The sequence below is a fragment of the Melanaphis sacchari genome, unplaced genomic scaffold (assembly GCF_002803265.2).
Source record: "Melanaphis sacchari strain LSU unplaced genomic scaffold, SCAv2.0 Contig36_pilon_pilon, whole genome shotgun sequence".
Lineage (NCBI taxonomy): Eukaryota > Metazoa > Arthropoda > Insecta > Hemiptera > Aphididae > Melanaphis > Melanaphis sacchari.
Window position 1 is genome coordinate 3,764,690 of NW_020271232.1, and position 26,024 is coordinate 3,790,713.

Sequence of the window (26,024 nt, forward strand, 5' to 3'; positions counted from 1 at the left end):
TTGTTTTAAGTGAAATACTATTAAAATTAAAAAAAAAAAAAAAACTTGAAATTATTGTACACGACTTATTTAACTCGTTTTATTATTTTTATATCACAATTAAGATGTACCTAATAAAAATAAAAATTATAGGTATCAAATAGATATACTTACATTTCGGCCTTGTATTTGGATAGTATTCAAAGTGATTGTTCTTCCAATAGCTCCGCTGAAAAAACATGTCACGAAAATAACAAGGGAAATTCTAATATTAATTGAGCTTTCCATATTTTATGAGTCTCGAAGACCGCAAAATATATTAATTGTATATACTGTGGCAGGAAACTAAATCACAATGAAATGTATGCTCAAATAGTAGTATAACAAACACACAATTTTGAATATATCTTGGTTTCCTTGCAACTGACTAAATTATTTATAAATATATTATTCAAGCCGAATTAACTTCTGGGAAATATGTACAAAAAATTATATAATTCACCCGTTTTATTTTGTATTAAACGTGAAAAATTCAAAATAACTGTATGGTCTGCCCGTTCATGATGTGTTAGAAAATTTTTAAGTGATCATTACAAGTTAGACGTTAGGTACCATCATGTCTTGAAAAAAAATAAACTTTTTTTTTCATGTGGAATCACTTAAGATCAAAGAATAATAGTTAGGAATAGAAAAAACAGCACTATAGTATACTTTAACTTATGTTATTTAAAATTATAAACGCATTTAAAATGTTTTAATCATATCAGTTATTGTAATAACAATTAATATCAATAGCAATAATATAAGGATGTTTTAATATTTGAAAAATAAATATAATAATATTTTAAAAATGTATACATTATTTTTTTTGTATATGTTTTATATGTCCAGCAAATCACTAAAACATTTACATTTAAACCTTTATGGAAGGTTCCCGCGGGTATTGATGGAGTAGAAAGATTTATGCAAGTGAAAAGATAATGAATATTGAATACTAAAATTGATTAAATTACATTTAGGCCGTATTGATCAGTAATCAAGTCAAATTTCATATGTCTTTCCGACTGTCCGACAAATAAAGTAAAAGTATGACATGGATATTTTAAACATAAAACAAATATTCATGGAATGATGAATACATTTCAACACTGGCTATACTCAACTATGCTGTAACATAACTCATAAGAATTAATTTGTAATATAATTCTTAAGTTATAAATTATAATATACAATTATTAACATACTATTTTAATGTGGTGTAATAAGATATAAGTGTTTGGATAAATATATCCCTTAAGTTAGTATGAAATTTAGATAATAATTAATATTAATATTTAATTTACTACGACTAAAACATAAAGTTGATAATTTTACCAATACTTACTGCAAATTACAATATAATAAATTACATATGTTGCATCCAATGGCATAATTGTACATTTCACGAAATGGAAACACTTTTTATCCACTTTGTATAATTCCACTATCTGGATAACATTTCATGAAATGGTTACTTACTCAAACTATGCATAACGGAACTAGTTGTCATCTGGACAAAACACTTACTGTAACAATATTTATAATTATATTTTTTATTATTTTGAACATACCTAGTACAGAATTATAAATACTGATTATAAATATTATAATCAGGGCTAGGATAGTATAGGATTTTGCATTTTTTTTTTTAGGATTTACAGGATATAGCTTTTCAAGCACAAAATGTGATTTGGTCATCTACGAGTTCAAATATATAGTTTTTATTTTGCATATTTTTGCATTTTTTGTACTATTTTTAATTTAGGGTCATTTTTTAGCATTTTTAGGTCATTTTTTCAATTTTACAGTCATTTTTTATACTTTATTGAAATCTGAGTTATATTTTTAATTTTTTAAAATTTTAAATGGTCGTTATTGATCGTTATAAATTATTGTATAAACATATAAAGATACAACATTAAAATAAAATCATAAACATATTTTCTAAAAATATTTAATGCTTCAAAATACCAATCGTTTATATGTATAATATAAAATATACTTGTTAGATTAGTATACTTATAAATATTAATTATTACTTATTAATTAATTTATATAATTATATATTTTTTGATCATTTTATGAGGTCAATTTTTCTTATTGAGTCTTTTTTTTTTTGATCATTTTTTAGTTTTTATTAGGTCATTTTTTTAGGTTTTTTAGGTCATTAAAATCCTAGCCCTAGTTATTAGTTATCTTTGTGTTTGCACGCAATTATATATATATATATATAAGAAAATTAAAATAATATAATTATAAATAACTCAATTAATAAGTTTACAAACAAAAAATTAAAAAACAGAGAAAAGAACTAATCGAATAAAAACAAGAAAATTAGTGATAAAATATATTCTTCAAAAAAACTGTTGTATTGACAACTTTGTAAAAAAAATCAAAGCAAAGGCAGTGTTTCCGCATTACATGCGGACATATTGAACAATAGACAAATCGGTTTACGAGTACTCTCAAAATGCCTTTAGAGGTATTGCTAGAAAGTTATCTGACAATATATTTAAATCTATTAAGATAGACAAAAAAAAATTAGTGATAACTGATATTACAATAAAAACATTACACTAAACTCTATGTAAAAATGGCCAAGTAAAAAAAAAAAACCGGTCTTTAAGCACTATAAAGATGTGATATCATAAATAAATGGCAAATAAATTTAATTAAACTACACTTATTTGGTTTCAATAATTTATTTACTTTGTAAAAAATTATATAGGTATTTTATATGACATGGCACACCAAATACGTGAACAAAATAAACAAAAGGCATTAGAAGTTCATTATAATAATTTAAAATATTGCAATGGACATTTCTACTCAAAATAATTTTTTGCCAAGTAATTAAATTATTGAAACGAAATAAATGTACTTTAATTGAATTTACTTATCATTCATTTATGATATCACATCTTTATAGTGCTTAGGATCTGGTTTTTTTTTTTACTTAGCTGTTTTTTACACGGAGTTTAATGTAGTGTTTTTGTTGTGATAATAATAATAGTAATAATAATAATAATAATAATAATAATAATAATAATATGTATACACAATGCATTTCATAAAATAAGTTTATCCAAAATACTGATAAATAGGGTTCGGATTTAAAGCCAATATAATTAAAAAAAAAAAAACATTTTAAATTTTAAAATGTTAAAAAAAGGCAAAACAAAAAATTTAATTTACAGAAAAAGCAATTACAAAATTTATTAAAAAAATTAAATTGTGTGTATATTGTATATTTTAACTTTTTTTTATTAAAAAGAAAATTGTACATTGACGAACAATTTTGAATCTAGTATCTATGCATTTTAAAAATATTTTAATCTATATAGATACGTAGTATAGATACTTTTATAAATGTTAAATTAATTGGCAATATCAAATACTCAATAAATATCGCAGATAATAAAATCCATTAAAAATAATTGACAAACGATAATGCACCGTCTTCAGATGTTATCGATTTGTACCGTTAAGATGTACGTTGCATATAAAACTATCAAATCTATTGAAAATTAAACACAAAAAGGCATTTATAAGTAAAAAAGACAGAAAAAAGCTAAAAAAAAAATACATCCATTTTCTTACAAATTGAATGACGCACATTTTTATATAAAAAAAAACCAGCTAGTCTTTGGTCGACATGGCTTTGTTGTCATTACCTCGGAGTGTGCTTATCTAGGTACCATATCAGCAACATCTCTCGACACCGGATCCTGCGTGCAACAATTGGACTTTTTTTTTAACGAACTAAATCAGTGTTGTATTAATTGAGCTCTATTTAGAGTTCTTAATTTGTGTTACTATACTACAGCATAATACATTAACAGCTGCTAGCCAGGTACGATGCGTGATTATTATACATTTTACATTAATATTATAGTTTATACTTATACGTAGAACAAATTTTATTTTACGGTGTATATGTATTTGATACAATTTTCAAAATACATAACATCGAGAACTCTCATAAGATCAGAAGAAAAGTAATACTGAGTGACTTAAATATTTGAACCTGGCAGATGACTTTATTCTCCAGCACTTATAAGTATAGGGAAGAATTCTTCTGACCTTTAATCTCCTTACTTAAACTTTATCTATCTTTGACTATTTAACTTAATTTTTCTCTCTCTCTCTTATTTTTGCGTTATTACAAAATAAATAAATAAATAAATAAATAATTTATAATAAAACTGTTTTGTTTTAATTTGTGATCTAAAAATATTAATTTAAAATTGCATTGTAATCGCATATACTATGCAGCCAACCTAATTACCTAATGATAAATATCACTATATTATTGCAAATATTTAAACGTTCAGCGTTAGTATATAGATCAGTACTAATAATTAATCGATCTAAATAATTGTGGTTATTATGATTAAGATCTTTGTTTAACATACTTATTTCATATTTGTCATTTAGGCTGATTTAATGCCAGAAAATAAAAATTGATTAAACTTATTGTATTTCTAATTTAATACTATAGTAACTAGTACCTACTGTAAATACCATTATAACTGTTTTAATTTTTGATTGAAGAATAATTATGTTTTATTATTCACAACAGAAAACATAGGTACTATTGTATAAATTATTTGACAACAGTTTTAATTATAAAATTATTGATCACTGTAATAGAATAATCATTTTTCAGTCAAAATTACAATAGTAATTTGTTGGTTTATATCCGAAAAAGGTAAGCGTAGTAGACACCTATAATGTACAAAAAAATAAAAATTGATGTTTTGTTAGTCACAAAATAAATCAATATATAAAACATTGTAATTAAATAACATTATAATTATAATTATATTTTATATAAAATATAATTATTTTATTATTTTATTATTTTATTATTTTATTTTAATTATATTTTTTTTATATTTTTTTTATTACATTATAATTATATTATTATACAAATAATATACAAATACCGGAATACATTTTAAGCAGCGTCACTCTTCAGTTTCATAATAATTATTATTATACACCAACTTTTCATTGTACTTATACATATATCAGTTATCGTACACATTTTATTTAATTTTTTTTTAAACACCTATATGGCTATATAATTTCTTATAGGTACTTTATGCACAGTTGTTTTTTTAGTTAAGTATAAGATATAATTATTTAAATTTCTTGTGTGTCAGTGTAAATTACGAGCTAAATACAATACCTGTATATACGTACAATGTACATTGTACATATTATATTATGTGCATATAGCACAATGGGTTTCGTTGTAGGTGGTCAGCCAATCAGTATTTTATAATATTTTAAACTCCAATTGGTTATTTTTCTTATTTTTTTGCGAGTTTTAGACATTTCTGGGTCACCTCTGCCGCCACGTCGACGTACACCTCCGTTGATTGCACTCTATTGTTTTGGTCCATAATGAATATATGCTAATAAACTATAACAATAATATTAATTAATTTTAATAGGTAATAACGATGTTGTCCGATGACAATCATCGGCAATTATTGCAAATAGTGTAACATTCGTAATCAACCACAACGATATAACATAATAATAATAATACTGTTCAGTGTTCACGATAATTATACGGTCTTGTGCGACATTTAACATTACATTATATTTTGTAGTCTATTTTATATAATGAATCAATATTGTACGTAATATACCTAGCTAACGATTGTTTTTTTACGTTTTATAAAAGTAATATACAATTGTGTATAGATTTTTTTCTAGTTTCTACATTTTTCTTTGATAGAACGATATTAGTTATGTCTCCGTTTTGCAAGGGCAGGAAAGATTCTACGATAATGCACAACGATCTCGTCACACTGAAACTGATGTTGAAGGTGCGTTGGATTCGATAGTTAGATTACTGTAAGTTATTATAATGATAATAAATTAAAATAAAATTTTCAATTCTATAAAATTTGTAGGTTTTTATAGGTTATTATAGCTATACGTAATATATTAATGCCTGACGGCGCGCTCTTTAAAAGATCACATTAGGTTACCTATATTTAATTTTTCTTCGTATTTTACATGTGTTACACAACTAACACAAAGGTTAATAGTTTAATTCAAAACATCGATATTCTTATTTTAATTATTGCCAATAAATTATTGACATTAAGGTGTTATAATCCGTTATAAAAATGATAAAGAATGACATTTGCTGTGTTCTGTGAAGCTTTTTTTTATTTTCAAGAAATTATTATTTATAAATGAATTAAAATCAAAACGAATTGATAATTTATACTTTATTAAAATAAAAGCTTCTGACAAAACACAGACATATTATTCTTTATTGTAATGATATAAATAATATTATAAACTTAATTTATATTAATTTCAATAATTTAATCACAATTTGTGAAATACAGAGATTTATTTTTATACTTTACTATTGTACGTATATATAAGTAAAAAAAAGTGCTTATTGATACTTCAAAGATACTCTTAAGGGAGGTCATAAAAAAAGTATAGACATTTAGTTGGAACAGTAACAAATTAAAGTATGAATATTATCTTATGAGAAATAATAATATCATAATAATTCAATTATTTCAATTATTCTCTTTTTTATTTTACCATATACATTTCTCAAATTATTGTTTAAATTAATAAGAAGTTTATAAAAACTTAATAATTCCTTATTCATTAGTCATTACATAAAAAAAAAATGTATTTATGTAAAGTTTTTTGAGATGTGTAAAATTCATAATAATATAAAATACGTAAAAGTTTTAGATTCTTAAGAAACCTGCATTACATTTTCAAATCTTAGATTTAAAAACCAAAATTTTTATGAATTTCTAACTAAATAATAATTTGTACATTTTTAAGATTTTATCGACTTGTGTCAAAGTTTTAACTTTGAACGCTTATAAAAAAAGTATTGTGACAATAGATTTTCAATATTTTTTACTGAAAAATTAAAACTTTTTTATTTATATCTACATAATTTTTTTTAAATATTTTCATTTAAATTATAAGATTTAAGAGAAATATGTATTCTATATCTTATATACTATAATATTATATTATACTTATATTTCAATATAATATAGTATATAAGTACTAAATATACCTACTGAAATAATAATTAGTTTTTTTAGCTCAATTGTCTTTTTTTTAGATTCTGTATGAAAATAAAAAATGAACTTATATTATATTTATTTGTAAGTTATAATATACTAATTGTATCAGCTATCATTTATTAACCATTATATAATATAAGTCATAAGTGATAGATACATACAAATGTATAAGTTTCATAATGTTGTCTACTTTTGACAGTTTATAAGACTTTAGATATTAAAATATTCTGTGTTTTTATTTTATAAAACTAATAATTTTAAGTTTAACGATTTGAAAATCTAGAGTTCATTAAAAGTTCTTTTAAAATTATTATACACAAATTTAAGAAAATTATCACAATTTTATTTATTCTGTTAACTTATTAATTTTAATTATTATAAAAAAAATGATTTCAAGTAAAATGATGAATTTGTGAAACTAAATTATTTAAGTTTCAGCTAATTTATCCAGATAATGCATTGCTATTGAATGTTTAACACTGAATTGCATTTGTAACTGAGTATCAAATATTATATAAAATATTAATTGCTATAAATTTATTACAAATTTCATATCGTAATGAATCGTTATTATTAGCTAAATGTTATTGAGTGTAGCGTGCTAAAGTGTAACAATTGTGCAATATAGAATTTAATCAAATGATATGCGATCATGGACATTTATACAACCGTAGCTGCATAGGGTACATTTTGATCCCCCTTAGGTTTGGAAACGTTTTATTGGGGAACAAAATAACAAATCTTCGATATTTTTGCTGAGGATAAGTTTATGTCTTAATTTATTTTTACCGGGAAAAGTATGAATTATAATATAAAAATGCTTACTTTTCACATTTTACTTCAATATCGAATTTAAATATTGTTATAAACATACCTAAAAACATAGAAAAGGTTTTTATTCTTAAGTTTGATAACAGGTCCATTCTAATTGACAAGACTTACAAAATGTAAAACTGCTGAATGGACATTTGTTGTGTTGTGCATTGAAGGTAGGACGGAGACAACAAATGTGTGTGTGTAATTTTAAAAAGTATACTGCTTATTCTGTGAATAAAATTAAAAACTCATAGTTTTGACGAATTCAAAAGTTGAAGTTAATGTGCTTATATTAACTTATAAATACTTTAAAAATATGATATACACATATAATATTATTATGTAAATTATAAAAACTCTCGTGTTTTTAAAATCGTATTACTGTACAAGTCGTCGACAAAGAAAATAAGAAGTTGTGACATCTTCGTCGTATCACAAATTATATCTTTTTCACATTTTCACAATCTTAAGTGTGCTTACATTTCATTAATGACTCGATAATGTGAATTATTATAATTGTTATTTGAAGAGATGGATCGTGTACGAAACATATATATTTTAATTATTATCTAAGACTATATTATAGCGAGTAGATACAGGTACCACACTGCCATCTATCAAAATATGTAAATACGTACGCGTAATAATTAAATACATTCCAAATGATATAATAATAATAATAATAATAATAATACTAGTACTAATTATAATGATAACACAAATTTTCTTGTTGGTATGGGTATGAAGTTGACTACCGCGTTAATGCATTATTAGCTTGATAAATTATTGTTGATCAGGCGGTTCCGCCGATATCTACATATTGGTGAATATATTTTAAGTAATAAACTTATAATATAGGTACTCGTATATATTTTACTGAACGGCGGTCATAATATCACTGTATTTTTTTTAGCCGAAGACTATGCTTATGAATTATTACTTTATTATAATGTCAAATTCACTTTTGTATATTTTGAAAATCAAAAATTATTTAGTGTAGGTAACCAAAAACTGGAATTCAGCTGTACAAATATTCTATTAAGCGTCAATACGTCTATAGGTAGGTATACGAGTTTATTATGTGCAGGCATACAGGACACATATTATTATTACGTATAAAATAATGTGCTATAATTTTATTTCTCGTTCATATACGAACTAAAGGAATTATATTATTATTTATGTATTTGATTTTTTCATGTAATTTCCTTTTAAATAAAACATTTCTATATTGAAATACGAGGCAATTGATAAGTTTGAATTTTAATAGGAATATTATAACAGCAAGTTTAAGCGAACAATAACTATCATCGTTCAAATACCTATTTTCATTCTACGCAAATAACATATTCAAGTTGTTCATAAAGAAAAACCAGGCTGGATGATTATGATTACAAGAAATAAGTGAGTACCTAACAAATATATTTTTTAAAGATAATTGTTATGTGTACAATCCTATAAATTCTGATTTTTCTAATTCTTTTCTCCAATTTTAATTGATTAAGCAGACTGGAAACTGTGATTTTTCATAGTTGATATTAGTCATAAGATTAACATACACTAACCTAACTATTATAATTTAGACACGTTTTTATTACACTTTACCGATTAATCCAGTAAAGTGATAAGAGTTCTAATATCAGATTTCAATTTATTGTCAACTTTACTTAAGATCAATTTTAATACATTTTCGATGTTATACCAATAAACCATTAAATCCTAAGCCAATAGTTCCCAAACTGGGAGACGTTTGCACATAACAGGGAAGATGCGAAGTAAATATTGATATTGTATTTAGGTACTATACTATTATAGTACTGTACAGTATACACTAATAAAAAATGTTGTTTTATTTATTCAATGGGAGTGTGATTAAATTATTTTTATTTTTGGGAATGCGTGAAAAAGTCTGGTAACCGATGTCCAAAACAATTATATGAAAAAAGTAGAAATTAAAAATTATTATATTTTAATATTTGGAGAAGTTAAAATCAAAAATATTAAAAAGTCAATCTCGAGTCGAGATTGTGGATGCTACCAATGCTGTAAAATGTACTACTTAAAAAAATCTATGAATACGTACATAGAAACTGGCTACAAAAAAATATTTATGTATAGATACAAATATTTTAAATTGATATTTAAATAATCTTCAAATACGTTTAATTTCGGTCATAAATAAATTATATTTATAAGACCGAAGTATTTGTTAATTAAATCAGCCAAAAATCTATAGCTATTTATCACGTTAAACAAACTAAACATATAGGAAACGATTTAATATTTATATAATGATTATAATGTATATACTTTAAAATGATGAATACAAAAAAAAATATATATAAATGGGTATTGCACATATTTATCATAAGTATCAATAAATATAGATCAATTATTATTTAATATAATGATACATGTTTGTTAGATTGAAATTCAACGATAAATTATTGTACACGATGAAAGACGATTCTCAGCGTAGATGACGTGATCTATTGTCTATATCAATAAATAAGGGTATTTTATGTTTTTTTTTTTTTTTTTTTATTGCCATTCCATTAAAAATTTATTTTATAATAAATAGTAATAACGCGGTAGGTTGAATTAATTTTCAATAAAGCAAAAATCAATAAGCCGCATATGTTATATAATGTAACTATATTATAATATTATTTGATTTAATATTACTAGCTGTTACAGTCATTAATACAAGAGATTAGAGGAGTATCTCATTCATATCCAACATTGCGCTTGAGTACGAATTGACTAAATGAAATTTTTAAACGCGATACTCTTAAAAATTAAATCATTAATAAATGCACGATTTCCTGCAGACACGGATGCTTATTATGTGCAGTTTTTGACACCAAATCCATCTAGAATTTTTAATATTATAATAATATTAAATTAAAGTGTATATTAAACGAGCAACCGACGAAAATATTCTTATAGTTTTACTGAATTTTAAGCCGATTAAACTAAATCCCAATGCATGAATGATAATTATCAATAATGTTGTGTGGCCATAATATTACTTTACAATAAAATAAAAAAATTATTTATTGCACATGAATAATATCATATATATATATATATATATTTTTTTTTACGACTGTTTGTTCATAGATAAGTTCATATTCTTAGTGAAGATTAATAATAAAAAAAAAAAAAAAAAATCAAGCAAAATGTCCAAGAAGGGTGTGTACAGACAAATTTATGTCACTATAGTCGGTAAGTTTCTGTTGTAAATCCCATTAGATTATTATTTAAATAAACCTATATGTAAATCCCATTAGATTATTATTTAAATAAACCTATATGTTATCCGATATGTACCGTATTTGCATAGTAATCAACACACTAATCTTTCGCTAATAATATAACATAACGTTTTATAATTCTTAGTAGGTGATATCTTTTTAGTAATAATAATAATAATACCGTAAAATGTAATAAAATCAATTGGAAAAACTCATTTTACTAGAGCACGTCAGCATATGTTACTTATATAAAATATTATATAATGCCATCCTCTTTCATCACAATTGTCTCATAACAAAAATTCAAAAACGAACATATAAATTTGAATAACACATGACGGAATTAAAAATTCGATTCTCCGCACTTCGATAATTTTGAAAAAAAAAAACGTATTTCGAAATTCTTAATTTAAATTAATCAGTTATCACATTTCGCACTTTTTTTTATATAATTTATACAATATACATATTTATTTTATCACGTTATATAATTACACGTTATGCTACAGCGCATTACTTTTTTTATAATTATATTGAACACAATGCATTAAATGCAACATTGAATTTAATTCACGTTCATTTTATATTATTTTTTAATCATTGTTCGATTATCCGCAACCCTTCGGTCCTAATCAGTACGGATAATTAGATAAACGACTTTTCAATATACGTGTGTTACACGTATACATGTGCAACAGAGTACCTAACACACGAACACAGGGTGATTTTATTTTTATCTTCAACCGATTAACTGGGCTTTACCGTAAGTTCGAGGAGTTTTGTAATAATTATTTTTGTAACTTCTTTATGTACTTCTTTGTTTTTATTATTTTAAATCGATTCTCCACGGCAATCAGTGTTGTATTCTTAAAATTAATAATACCATCTTACTGTTCAATGCCAGCGGCTGGCAATAAATCATAATAATACATCATGGCCATGGTATGACTGTCGGTTCACGATAGACATATAATTACGTCGTAGATGGTACTTTAGGCACGGATACAAGGGGGGCCATGGGTGCGATACCCCCCCCCCCCCTTGATTTTGCGAAAAAGTTATATTATTATATTAATATGTTAAAGAATGATAAAAATCATAATTTTTTTTTTTATAGTTTAAAGTATTATTTTTAATTTTTATGTTCGTTTAGTAATAATAAATAGTAGGTACATAATTTCGAGGATAGTTCTGTTTATAATTCGGTAATTCGGTACCATTTTATTCTGTGCTACTTCTCGCTCGCTCTTTGAAATATTTACTGCGATATTGATGTAAACGTCACTAAAGTTATTGACATGTTTTCAAATGCCAAAAGAAAATTATATTATATAATTATAGTATTTATTATAATATTATTATATATAAGTATATAATACTTATAAATTCAATATACCTATACCTATCTAGTTTTTTAAAATTTTCAGTTGAAAGTTTATTCCTTTATAATGTTAGGAGATGTTTGTGACATTATAAAATTATTGAATTTCATGTACCCATTACACATTATGTCCACAATATAAAACGCTCCACCTCCTCCCAATAATTACTCTGGATTTACGTCTACGGTAGTGCTTACCTATAATTTGCACGATGCGATGATTATTTTATTATTATTATTATTATTATTATTATGATATCTAACGGTGACGGTGTGATGTTCCCGTAGCGACGTTGTCGATATTCATCAGCGGCATGTGGCTGGGATGGCCGAGCTCGGTGGTGGAGAAGTTTATCAAGCACGAGACGGACTTCAACGCGACCATGGAAGAGTTGTCGTGGATCGTGGCCACGATGGACCTGGGGAACGTGGTCAGCCCGCTGATGGCCGGCTACCTGATGGACTTGGTCGGCCGGAAGCTCAGCACCGTGGTGCTCGGGCCGCTGTTCATAGTCACGTGGGCGCTGACGCTGTGCGTGCCCACGGCCTGGGCGCTGTACACGGCCCGCTTGCTGGCCGGCATGGGCAAGGGCATGTCGTACACGGTGGTGCCCGTCTACCTGGGCGAGATAGCGTCGCCCGCCATACGCGGGGCCCTGGGGAGCGTGTTCTGCTTTCAGCTGCACTTCGGCTTCCTGGTGGAGGCCATCGTCGGGCCGCTGGTGTCGTACCGCGCGCTGAACGCCATGTCGGCCGTCGTGCCGGTCCTGTTCTTCGTCACCGTCGTCTGGCTGCCCGAGTCGCCGTACTACTTGCTGAAGCGCGGCCGCCGGCCCGAGGCGGCCGAGTGCCTGCGGTGGTTCCGGGGCGGCGGCGACGTGGACCGCGAACTGGACCGGATGGCGGAAAACGTGCGCCAGGAGATGGAGAACCGGTCCACGTTCCGGCAGCTGTTCACCAGCCGGAAGGACATGCGGGCGCTGTCCATCGTGGTGGCCGCGTGCACCACGCAGCGGGCGGGCGGCATCAGCTGCATAATGGCCTATTCGGCGCTCATACTGCCGAACACTGCGCAGCTGTTGAACAAACACGAGTCGGTCATGGTGTTCGCCATCACGCTGGTCGTGGTCAACTCCGTGGCCGTGGCGCTGGTGGACAGGGTTGGCCGGAAGCCGCTGCTGTTGGTCTCCCAAGTGGGCCTAGGCGCGGTCACGCTCACGTTCGCCGCGTTCTTTTACTGTTCGCACGGCGACGGCGGCGGCGGCTGGGTCGACCGCGAGTTCGCGTGGCTACCGTACCTCTGCCACTTGATGTTCGCCGTCCTGTTCGCGACCGGCGTGGGGTTCGTGCCGGTCGTGTTCCTCGGCGAGTTGTTCCCCGTCAACATCCGGTCGCACTGCTCGGCCATCGCTTCCATCACACTGGCGTTCTGCTCGTTCGTCACCAACAAGATGTTCCTGTTCGTATCCAACCACTACGGGTTCTACGTCATGTTCGTGCTGTTCACCGTTGTCAATTTCGCCGGCGCGTTCTACACGTACAAGTACGCCATCGAGACGAAGAACATGACGTTCCAAGAGATTCAAGAGCAGCTGCAGGACACCGTTGGGCCCCGGCGAGAAAAATCCGACCAAAACGATATTTGAAAATGTACAATTTTGTAATTATTAAGTATAGGCGATCTTTTAGAAAGTACAACGCGACGGAAAAATCGCAAAAAGATATTTCCAAGACTTCTCGAGAACGTGTAGAAATTCGGCGTGGAGATTCATACTGAAATCAAGAGAACAAATTATTGTTTACGAATCATAAAGCTACTTTACTGGTGTATGAAATAAATTTTTTTTTACTTAATTATCATTTAAAAAGCATTTATACTGCATTAGTACAATATATGTATAAGACAGAAATTAGGTTTTAATTGTAGGACATTCGAATATGTATGTATAAATTAAATATATATTTTATAAGGTTTCATCAGTAATTGAATTGTATGCAAGTAGGGGTGACTGGGTATAATAGTTGTAACAGTTTTTATAAAACTAATTATTTCTACTAAAATTCAAATTTATTTTTTATTACACTTTCAATTAGTAAAGTAATTTGTTACCTTTAAAAATATGTAAGTATCAAACCTTTGTTTCCATAGATTATTGAGTAAATATGAGTATGGAAAAAATCTGTTACGATTGTGCTTTAAACATGAATAATTGTAGTAGTATCAAGGATAAATTTAACATTTTTTTTTTTTTTTGTGTCTATAATGTATAGTTACCATTAAATTAAATAAAATGAAATTCAACTCTTGTAAACAGATCATTATAAATAAATATATAACTTTTGAATAAAATAAAATATAATATAACATTAGTAAACAAATTATCACAAATAATTACATATTATCATTCATCATCAACCACACTACTATCTCAGGTATAATTAGCAATGAAGTTAGTTTTGGTCAAGTTTCGAATGACCACAATTCAATTTTCACCTAAAAAATTAAATGGAAGATTCCTCAATACTAATTTGAATTCGATTCTGTGCAAATTATACGAAAAGTGTTCTACTCTGAATTTTATTTACAATAATTTTTTTAAGTTTATATTTTTACTTGTCACATTTTAATTTTGTTAAATTTTTTAACTTCTGTATTTCTGACCAAAACTACCTAAAACCAAATTAATTTTAGTATATATTTATAAAACACAACAATCAAACAGATAAAACAAATAGCACTCGAGCAAAAAAAGTAAATATAAGATTTTATTTATTATCTGTTATAAAAGAAAATTTTTTCGATTGGTAAACTTGTTATTGTTTTGATAAGCAAACACCAACTATTATATAGGGAACTAACTGTGGTTTTTATTTGAAATTTTTGTATTGGTTAAAGAACAATTTATTGCCATGTTACGATTGTACCATAGAACAAATTATACTTAGTATCCTTATTTTAAACAAAATTACTCTTTGTTTTTTCTAAAAATATTAACTGTATCTAATGATGAATAATCGTCTTGCAGTATACCTAATAAGATTTTACAATATATTTTTAAATTATTAAAATATCTACAATTATATTGATATATTCATGTAAAAAGTACACCAATTAAGAAACGTGACTATCTATGATGAAAAAAAAAAAAAAAATACTGAAAAAACTTTTCATTTTTGGTATTTTTAGGAATTTTCAATCCTAGCCTTTTTTGGAATTTCTGAGCACGGGAATATTCGTTTCCGAAAATGTTGAGAACGCCAACTTTAATTATAATACAATTATGGATATCAAATATGTTCTGGTACTATTATTGCTATGACTTGAGATAAATAATATTATAAACAATCGTGTACGAGTTAAGGTGGTTATTTACGTCGTAACGGTATCACATGACATAGTAACACCTACCTATACACTACAGATATATTAAAAATATAAAAACAAGTGCTCGATTCTCTAGACAGTCTAGACAATATGTTCCCTTCGATATTTTTTTTAAATTTTCATATTTTTTTAAAATGGCGTAAACCCACGATTTTTTTACAAATACACCACTGATTGTTACGCTTTATTAGTAGGATTTTCTTTTTATTTTAACTTCTAATTTTCTCTCGCATCTCTCTCTTAACACAGCTGTCGAATGGTTTCAATATTCAAAGCTCTTTAAACTATTTTTTCTTTATGACCAACGACTTGTCTCACTGATACAGACTCACGAGTTACTGTTATCTTTCTTACAACGTTTTAAAGTCTCAACTTTCTCATTTCGTAATTAAAATCAAATTTTTATTATTTATTTTTACGAAAACAGTTGGTTTTTATGTACTATTTTTATTAGTATCTGGCTATACAGCCATACAGGAATAGCAGTTACTACATTTTCAAAAAATGTTGTCAAATCCATGGCATTTTATAGGTATCTTAAGTATCAAAATCTCCCGATTACATTTTAGCCCTAATACTTAACGACATGTATAAAAGTACAATCCCATCCCATAATGATGGTCTTACAACCTAAATCTCTAGAAAAGTAGATAGTGTATGAACTTATTTTTCCAGTTCTGATATAACCATTTTAAATCATTAGTAAACGTATAAACGTATAAAAAGTAGAGTGAAGAGAAAAACAGTCTATCGACTGATTTATAATCTTTAATAGTGGACGGCAGTCAGTGAAAAAAATTGTTTAGCTTATTACGCTGTTGCATTGACAGTGAATTATGTGAATGAAAAACACGTATAATAATGTATATAGTTCATTAAATTTAATAACAACCGAAATATTTTATTGAACAATGACATAAACTCTTTGTCGTAATATTTACGAAGAAATCGATACAACAATAATTATAATATAATATAATATAATATTTATATATATAATTAACAACAAATAATATTATATATTAAGATTTATAGAACAAAAATAAACCAAACGGGTGCATTTAATCATATTTAAATGGAACACAAAAAAGGAAAACACGATAGAGACTTACAACGAACCAATATTGTTATTATTATTATCATTATTAGGTTACTACTTATATGTGTATATATAAATTACTAGTATCACGCATAATAAACACTTGAATATTTAATAAACGTATTGATTTTCTTACACGAAAACAACCACTTGTAACTTTGAGTATTTATTATATCATAATAATAATCATTTATGGAATTAAAAGTTTTTTGAAATATCACAACATGAAAAAAACATTTTGGCATATATTTTAAAGTCTATTTTGACTGTAAGCATTAGCAGTCTCTCGCATACACAACGTCACACAAACTCTTTAGGTTAAAGCATGAAAAAAATTTTGATATCACAGTATCAATAATAAATAAAAATTGTGAAAGTGACTAAGTGAAAAAAAATTTTATACCATTCGATTTGCATAAAAATGTAATCTCTTCAATGATGAAAACACATCATCCATGCGCATGCATCCACATATTCCACATATTATATTTTTAAGTTTCCAGTTTTGTTTTATCTAAGTCCATTAATCTATGATAAGAACAATAATGATAATAATAATAATGATAATAATGAAATATTATAATATAATACAATTTAAGCCTTTAAAATAGAGATCAAACTCCACCGACGATATGTTAGTGTAAGAAAATTCGTTAAACATATTTTTTCTTGAAACATATTATTATAATATATATAGGTAACAATGATTTATATATATTTATCCTTTAAAACCATATAATCTAATCAATCAGTACATATATTATGTTTGTAGATCGTACCGCGTCTATAGGTGATTGTCATGTATGAGAAAAATAAATATTTATAATAATATAATGTAATGTTATACATTTTTTTTATGGCGTTTGATTTGTAATGAACGTGTTACATAGTTTAAACTTAATATTATTGTTACACCTATAGTACAGAAAATAAATATTTAAATAACAAAATAAGAAAAAAATACACCAACAAACTAACGAATTTACATTAAAGTCACTGAATCAAGTACATTTATAGTTAAAATACAATAATATAATATAATAAAAACTTGGTATATGTACATTAAATACATATTTTAATAAATAAAATGCATTATATATTTAAATTTATATTTATATAATGCATTGGCGAGAGATAGTATATAGAAAAAGAAGAGTAAATATGAAAGAAACTCGTATCACACAAATAAATTGTCATATATTTATTTCATTAGTTACATTATAGTTAATGAGAAAATTTGGCAATTTGAGAAAAATTGGGACAGCTTGTCTTATAATATTATAACTTATCATTAAAAAAAAAAAAAAAAATGTTTTTTATTTCATTATCACTCGGTGTTTAATATTAATTTCTCTATGTTTGCGTATTAATTTTGAAAACCGATATCTGTAATAACCGTTAAACTTGCACGCACCCATCGACAAATGAATGCATAAACGAATAAAATAATAATCGAAATTATCTTTTTACAAATCAATTAATAATTATTATTATAAGTGATGATTCTCAAAATTAAATATGTATATTATACATAACGATACAACACATACACCTACGTATAAGTAACTAAATATATAAATTGAAATTACGCACATAGAATCATAGTCGCTTTAACAAAATTAATCGAAAGGTCTAGGCGAGTAGGAAATAAATGTATATTTTTATTATTAATTGTCTGAGCAAAAACCATGAGAAGGGCAGCGCAAAAATTTCGTGTGTAATAATATGTCTGTTTATAAAAATCTAATACTATACAGATATTTTCGTACGATGTCCTCTACCGCCTACCAGAAGCATAGGAAGTTACTATTGAATTGACAAGGAATGAAATATATTAATCGAAGCCAAATAGAAACACAGAAACAATGGGTTATAGTGGTTGCACTAGTACACTATATTCTATTAAATTAAGTAACTATATGATAAATAGCTTTAATGTCTAATATTATATTTTGATTGTTCGGTATGATCATTTTTTATTTTTGTTTTTCCATTTTATTTTTATGTCATAAACATGATGAGATGGGTAAGGATACATTTTCCATTAATGCTTATACAATTCATCTCGACAATCGATTATGATCGTATACTATACATTTATATCTAATAATAATCGTATAGTTGTCACAACTCTATATTTATTTATTTTCATCTTAACAACAACTATGCCCGCAGAACAAACGGTACAGATAATAGAATAACAAAATATATAGTAAAAATAACTTAACAATTAAATGATTATGTAAATGAAATAGTATTCGTTTGTACGTGTTGTTTCTTTTTTTTACATTCGAATATGTTATGCATAACGTATGATGAGTAGTTACGCTCAAAGGACATATTATCTAATATGTATAAAAAAGTAAAATACAGTAAACAATCCTACGATTCAGGTTAAAATTCTAATGTGGCACATTAATATTGTTAGCGTACGACGTATAATATATACCTATGCCGTCGCTATTGCAGTGCCAGTCGTTTTTTCCCAAAGTCTGGAAGACAAAATTATTAAAAAATTCGAAGAAAAAACCGCTTAAGACGGGAAAAATTGTATCGGTATGATACAACAATAATAATCATAGTAGAATACACAAAAAGTGTACAACACTCAATTATGTATGCGTAAAAATTAAAGTAGCTGATAGCGATGGCGTAGTAGTGCCAGCGGGGCCAAGCGGAAATGTATATAGGTACCTACTACCATTGTTTATAGAATTCTATAATATAATATAGAATATTATTTAATAATTATTCTATAATCAATGCTACTACCTACCTACCTACTCATTGTGCACGTAAACTAAGCGGGACGGCCCACCGGAAGGACGTTAATACAATATGATATCGTACTCGCTTATCATTAATTTCGCTCGACATCAGCAATATATTAATAATGATATTCCTTCCGGGCGAAGAGAGCGGCGGCGAGAAAACAGTTGTGACCGAGATAGGATGATGAAAAATGGTTGACATCGCAGACGAGAAAACAAATCTATTTATCTCTACAGCACCCTCGATCCAACTTATAGTGACCTAACTAATACGTGATACGTGGTAATGATATCGAAGACGATTATTATAATTTATTATTAGGTATTATTATTATTATTATTATTTTTATATTTTATAGTCGCTATCACTCGCCGCTGCTGTCGCCCACAGGTGGGTCAGTCGCATCGATCATTTACTTAAAGCACGTGCTCTGATTCCTCTTGGCGCTAAACCGTCGTCATTGGCTGCTGCTGCCGTGGTGCGGTGAGTTAGACAGCGTAGTGATGCTGAGCCGAGACGGCCGGGGTTCGATCTCCAAGGACCTGGTGTACAGCTCATCTTCGTTCATCAGCAGTGACGTGTCCAATAAGTAGTTGGCCACCCTAGGGTGGAAGTCGATTTTGTACGGGGTCTGCTGAAACCGGCGGATTTCTTGTACCACGTGCGCAATCTGAACAAAAAAAAAAATAAAATCAACAAATTCAATATCAAAAAATGATATATAGAATGATTGAGAAACAGCGTGAAGAGATATTTAGTTGTATACGTCTATAACCGTGTTTCACATTTATACACGCATGCTGTAGTTTCCGACCTTGGAAGGACGTAGTGTAGGAATTAAAAGGATATGTCTCATAACATACAGATCGGCGGAAACTGCCGACAGATACCTACCTAAATACACTATTATTTATTTTTTAAAGCAATATTAATTAATTATAATCGTTTAGATTAAACATAAGCATTTTATGGTAAGCCCAATAGACAATAGTATAAGACTTTTACTTATAGACCTAACCTAACCTTTGGTATAAGTCGTAATATGTATTATATATTATATATAGTATATACATGTATATATATATTAAAACGATGGTTTTTAAACTATGGTCTGCGATCCCCAGAGGTATCAATAATTTCGGCCTAAACACATAAAGTGAGATATTTTGTAATATAAAGATATTTGAAAGAAAGTTGGTAGAGGGTTTACGGCTTATAAAAGTCTTCCATCAGGTTCTATAAACGTTTAAGAACCGATTTATTAGAAAAACAGTTTTTATAATATTCTCGAGTGTTCTTACCTAATAAAATAATTATATTTCTAAAAGTTAATATTGATGTAAGCTTTACAATATATAGATTATATTTTTCTAATAGCTTACATAATTAAATAAATGATACGTTTTTAATATACTTTACTCACCATACGTAATTTTGAAAAGTTTAGTAGACCGTCGTCTGCCAAACTTGGCGTCCCTTCCTCTAAAAACGATAGATCACTTAAATACATCCCCAAGTATGGAATGCATGGTGGATCGCATCTGTGCAAAGCTTCACGAAGGTTTCTGAATCTTCCATCAGATGAGACAATTATCTGAAGTTTTTGTACTGACAGTTTTGTCTAAAAACAAAACAATAATCTACATAGAAAAAATAATCTAAAAATTATTTTTACGGGTTACATAGTTAACAACCATAAAATGCGAGGTACAAATAAAAGTTCAAGGTAGTAGCCAAAAAAGGTTAACAAATTTGTTGAACTGGCGGTAAGTTAAGTATAATAGGTAGAAACATGAATAATATTAGATTACATTTTTGAGCAATTTGTTGAATAATATGTAAATATATTTTATATCTCGTTGAAGCCAAAACAATGATTAATATTTTTAGAGTGTATAACTGTCATTTTCGAAGTAAAATACCTACTCAAATCGGTTATATATAATATATAAATTTTATAATTATATCAACTCACAGCTTTCGAAACTTTTTCCCATGTTTTCTTCAATCTGAACACCGAACTATTAGTAAAAGCCGAACATATTTGAAGGACTCCGTTAAAGTTATGCAAACACCTGGATATGTCTGCTACTGCAGCCCACTTTTCTATTGTTATCACTCTTGCGGCCACGTTATTCTTACGCATTATTTCCGAAGCGACCAGCTGCGACAATTCATTGAATCTCTTGGTCATTAGAATGATGTGAGGCGCTTTGATATTTTTGTCGTCTTTCATCCAAGCACGACCGAAAAATTCCCTTGAAAAACACACGTGGAATTGCGATGTAATAACGATTCATAATTGTTATTACTGACGTTGAGAATAGGTACTATAATTTTGTAAACGTTTAAATGATCATTAAATATAGTTATATTTTAGTTACACAAGAGTAAATAAAAAATAAAATAAAATAATGTACAGTGAAAAAAACGGGATAGCATGTTTAATGCACTAATGCACTAGATAGTTCTATATATATGTAAAACTTTTTTTTTTTTATTATAACTGAAATATACTAATGAAAAAATTAAATATATTTTAACAAACGATTACATTTGTTGTATTATTTTGAGTATTTTTTATGATCAAATCCTGTAGTAATATTGTTTTTGTACCTATACAATAATTATTTCTAATGATAATTGTTTTTAAAAGTCCCTGCGTCTTGACAAGAACAATTTAAAATTTATCTTTAAAAAATTGTCAATTTCTTATTGAAATCTACTGAAACTAAAATAATACACTTGGAGGCTAATAATTAAGATGGCCAAATTGTCTGAATTAAAGATATACGAAATTCTTTATTGAATTTATTTATTTAATATATTATATTATTATGTAGCGGAATGTCCCGACTGATTACTATTATTATTAGTAGACAGTAGTATAGCTATACCTACCTATGTTATCGCAATAAATTAGATTTTGCTTATAGTTAGCAATACTTCAGTGATGTGTGTAGACACTGTAGACCCTCTGACCATTCGTTTTGCATTGTTTTAATAATTTTTATATTTGTATGTATGACTAGAGAACCAAAAAGTCTTGAAAGTGGTAAAATAATGGTCCTAGTAGAATTTATTATATTTGTATATGTTTTGTGTTAAACAATAATTACGAATTTTTAATTCCCTTTATTCGTCATTTTTTATTAAAGAAATGACAAAAAGTTTACTTTAGTTATGGACTTATGGTATAATTAAAATTTTGTTAAGTTTGATTTTTTAATGTTATAATTTTACACTGACTGATTAACAGCAGTGTTAAAAATTGTTGCTCATAGTAAATTTATAAATAAATTTAATAAATATATTGAAAAAAAAAGTATATTGTCTTAATAATATTGTACTCACTGGCTTTGGATTCTTATAAATATTTGATGGTCAATATAAGTCATTTGTTCAGCAATTTCTAATGCAGATAATGTGTCAATATTTTCAGAACTAGGAATCTGAAAATCCAATTACTGTTTATGCATGTATAATTATTTATTACTATTAAGTAATCTATATTTAAAAGTTTTTAAATTAATTTAAAGTTTTTTATGATAATTTTAATAAATATTATACAATACTAAATTTGTAATTAAATAATTTATGATAAATATTAAGAACAATTAAAGTAAAATAGATTTTATTAAAAAAAATGTTCTCAATTGATTAAAGTTAAAAAAATATTATTAGTATTTTTTATAATATAAAATTAAATAACGATATACTATTATATAATATATTTTGTTAAAGTATAATACAGAATACTGTTATACCATTGTACATACATTATACGAGTATAAAATTGATTAAATATTTACATTACCTTTTATAAATAATAGTATTTTTCGTACAGATATAATATCATAATTGTTTTAATAAAAAGTTAAAAAAAAAAAAAAAATTTAATCGATTATTAACATACCTGAGACGGAGTTAACAGCAAGTTTAGATCAACAGTAGGTTTTTTTGTTTCATCCATTGTAAGTAATCTAAGTAATTGACCAGCAATTTTGTGCTCAGCTGGTAAAAGATTAGGACTAAAGAGTATATCTTCCAAAAAGTCTATAGTCATGTTCTTAAGGCGTGCTTCATTTTCAAAATCCTAAAAATTATGTTCATTTTATTTGTAGGTACTCTTCACGTTAAAATTTTTTTTTATGGTACTTGTGGGTGTTTTGATATCCAATGTTTTAAGACATTTAACACCCTCATTGTAGCTGCTGTGGACATGACAGATTCTTTTCTTTTTCGTTCTACTGAACAACATCTTTGATCGTGTAATGGAGAAAGTTCTCGTGGATTACTTGAAGCTGACGTTGCAATAGCAAACGCTGCAGCAGCAGTAGACGTGCTGCTCCTTTGAATAAAAGAACACATATGTGTTATTTCATTTTAGTATAGTAAAACTATACTTGTTCGTCTAAAGACACTTGTGTTGAGCTTTAAGTTATATTGAATCGAAAATATTAATGTTTATAGGCACTGAAGAACTGTATTTTGATCGGGTTATTGATTTAAGAAAAAAAAAATAATAAAAAGAAGAGTATACTGATTGAGATGTGCATATGTCTCGATCGCGAGGCAGAGGGAATAGAATCAATTCAATATGATACTTGAATGAATAACACGTGCACGGAAACATTCCCAGGAATCGCAGGTGTTCTCTATTTCGTCAACAACAAACTTAAACTATTTATACGGCAATAATATTGTTTACATTCTTTAAAAGTTAAACTCTACTTTCTATTAGCCTGGGTTGGATGGATTTTACTGGCCGTTACACAGCGAAAGAATGAGCAGTTATAACTAAATGGTTTTAGTGGCTGTGCGACCAATTAGAATAACTAAGTATAGTATAGTATTAGCTTCAGAACTTTAAGTATATTATCACTACTAGGGTATGTGGTTCAAACATTTTAGCTAACTGCTAGTCAGAGTCCATGCATATATTATTTTCCTCCTTTAATTTTTCTAAAAGACCCTTTATAAATACTATTTGGTTCATTATGTGCTAAAACCAAATGTTCTTTACAGTGTGGGAGAGTACTAAGTATTATAACAATATTAGCTTTTTAAGTTGTCAAAGAGCAGAAAAATAGTATATGTAATCTGTAAGTAATAGGTTCATGCAGAAATATGAAATCAAAAATAAAACTGAATAAAAACCCCTTTAGCTATGCCGATTTTCAAATGTCAGACCTCTCACATTGTGCATATCCACAGCACTTACCAAAATTCCGGCCTTCCAGTTCTGAACACAAAAATAAAACAAAACACGTTTAAACATATGAGAACCGTCTTACAGCTGTGGGTTTGTATACATGTTTTGAGCGCAGGACCTATTTTATTTAGTCAATTTTTTATAGTTCCTAAGTGATAATTTGGTCCCACGCTTTTTAAAATAACAAACAACAAATAAACGAAAATATGAGTTAAATATCAGCTATAGGCTTACCTTCTTTTTGATTGTCTCGATGACGTTATTACAACACCAACTCGACTAGATAGTGGAGGACTATCGTGTTGCATGCTAGCTCTTTGTGATATGTTTCCACTGTAACAGCCATCGGCATCACCAGCGCATGCAAATGATTTTCTTCTAGAAAAATACTACAGAAATCCATACTATTATTTTCAGTTTTGTTTTTTACATAAATATACCACCAATAAAAATACCTGGGCAATACTAGAATTTGCTAGTGAAGCTGATCTCGATGATGATGCACTATGCAAGTTACTAAGCCACCCGTTTTCATCAGTGCTGCCTATGTCGTCATCACAAAGCCCAACACTCTTTTTTCTTATAGTTGGAGTACAGTCATGATTGAACCAACTTCTTCTACGTGGTTGTGGAGTGGAAAAATGCTTTTCTGAATGGAATCTATAAAAGTAATTGTTATACTTTTGTTTACTTCAAGTAAAACAATATTACTTTTCTACAAGTTCTTTGGCTGCATCTGATATTATGGACCCAAATTTGATTGCATGTCCATGATGAATAGGGAAACCTTTTGAAGGTGATTGTATTTTACGTTCTGGTGTAGATACTTTTGGAAAACTACTGGTTTTATTATTATTAAGACTTTTCTCACAGTTAGAAGTCGCAGCTACTAAGGTCGAACTACTATTATTGCTACATGGAGATGTTGCAACTACTGTTGATTGGTTATCTAAAAATAAGGCATACATTTAAAGAAAGAAAACTACA

At 27.9% G+C, this 26,024-nt stretch overlaps 2 protein-coding genes and 1 long non-coding RNA gene across 12 annotated transcripts in view; 1 reads left to right on the forward strand and 2 right to left on the reverse strand.

Moving 5' to 3' along the window:
* Positions 1–1,358: 1,358 nt before the first annotated feature.
* On the reverse strand, positions 1,359–8,400 carry LOC112596978. 4 transcript variants are annotated; one of them, XR_003114809.1, is made up of 4 exons: positions 8,055–8,400; positions 7,938–7,986; positions 5,213–5,449; positions 1,359–1,544 (listed from the first exon to the last, which is right to left on the reverse strand). It is a non-coding gene; the product is annotated as an uncharacterized LOC112596978 (long non-coding RNA). The 4 variants fall into 4 exon arrangements; XR_003114810.1 differs by lacking the exon at positions 1,359–1,544 and adding an exon at positions 4,712–4,746; XR_003114808.1 differs by lacking the exon at positions 1,359–1,544 and having other exon boundaries at positions 5,105–5,449; positions 8,055–8,156; positions 8,311–8,400.
* A 448-nt stretch (positions 8,401–8,848) lies between these two features.
* Positions 8,849–14,787, forward strand: LOC112596977 (facilitated trehalose transporter Tret1-like). 3 transcript variants are annotated; one of them, XM_025342871.1, is made up of 5 exons: positions 8,849–8,988; positions 9,199–9,332; positions 10,354–10,442; positions 11,052–11,156; positions 12,855–14,311. In XM_025342871.1, exons 4-5 carry the CDS (start codon positions 11,111–11,113, stop codon positions 14,210–14,212), a joined length of 1,404 nt encoding a protein of 467 aa, XP_025198656.1. In that variant the 5' UTR covers positions 8,849–8,988; positions 9,199–9,332; positions 10,354–10,442; positions 11,052–11,110; the 3' UTR covers positions 14,213–14,311. The 3 variants fall into 3 exon arrangements, with proteins under 3 accessions (XP_025198656.1, XP_025198655.1, XP_025198654.1); XM_025342870.1 differs by lacking the exon at positions 10,354–10,442; XM_025342869.1 differs by lacking the exons at positions 8,849–8,988; positions 9,199–9,332; positions 10,354–10,442 and having other exon boundaries at positions 12,855–14,787.
* Positions 14,788–18,183: 3,396 nt separating this feature from the next.
* Positions 18,184–26,024, reverse strand: part of LOC112596893 (ras-specific guanine nucleotide-releasing factor 2-like) — a 51,053-nt gene continuing 43,212 nt past the window's right edge. For 4 of the 5 annotated variants that reach the window (XM_025342717.1, XM_025342720.1, XM_025342718.1 and 1 more), the window contains exons 17-26: positions 25,749–25,986; positions 25,493–25,697; positions 25,272–25,426; positions 25,047–25,067; positions 23,981–24,173; positions 23,739–23,918; positions 23,177–23,274; positions 21,798–22,080; positions 21,246–21,443; positions 18,184–20,492 (exon numbers count right to left, since the gene is read on the reverse strand). In XM_025342717.1, coding sequence (XP_025198502.1) covers positions 20,280–20,492; positions 21,246–21,443; positions 21,798–22,080; positions 23,177–23,274; positions 23,739–23,918; positions 23,981–24,173; positions 25,047–25,067; positions 25,272–25,426; positions 25,493–25,697; positions 25,749–25,986 — 1,784 coding nt within the window. In that variant the 3' untranslated portion in view covers positions 18,184–20,279. The remainder of the gene's footprint in view (positions 20,493–21,245; positions 21,444–21,797; positions 22,081–23,176; positions 23,275–23,738; positions 23,919–23,980; positions 24,174–25,046; positions 25,068–25,271; positions 25,427–25,492; positions 25,698–25,748; positions 25,987–26,024) is intronic. The other variant, XM_025342721.1, reaches the window with a different exon arrangement.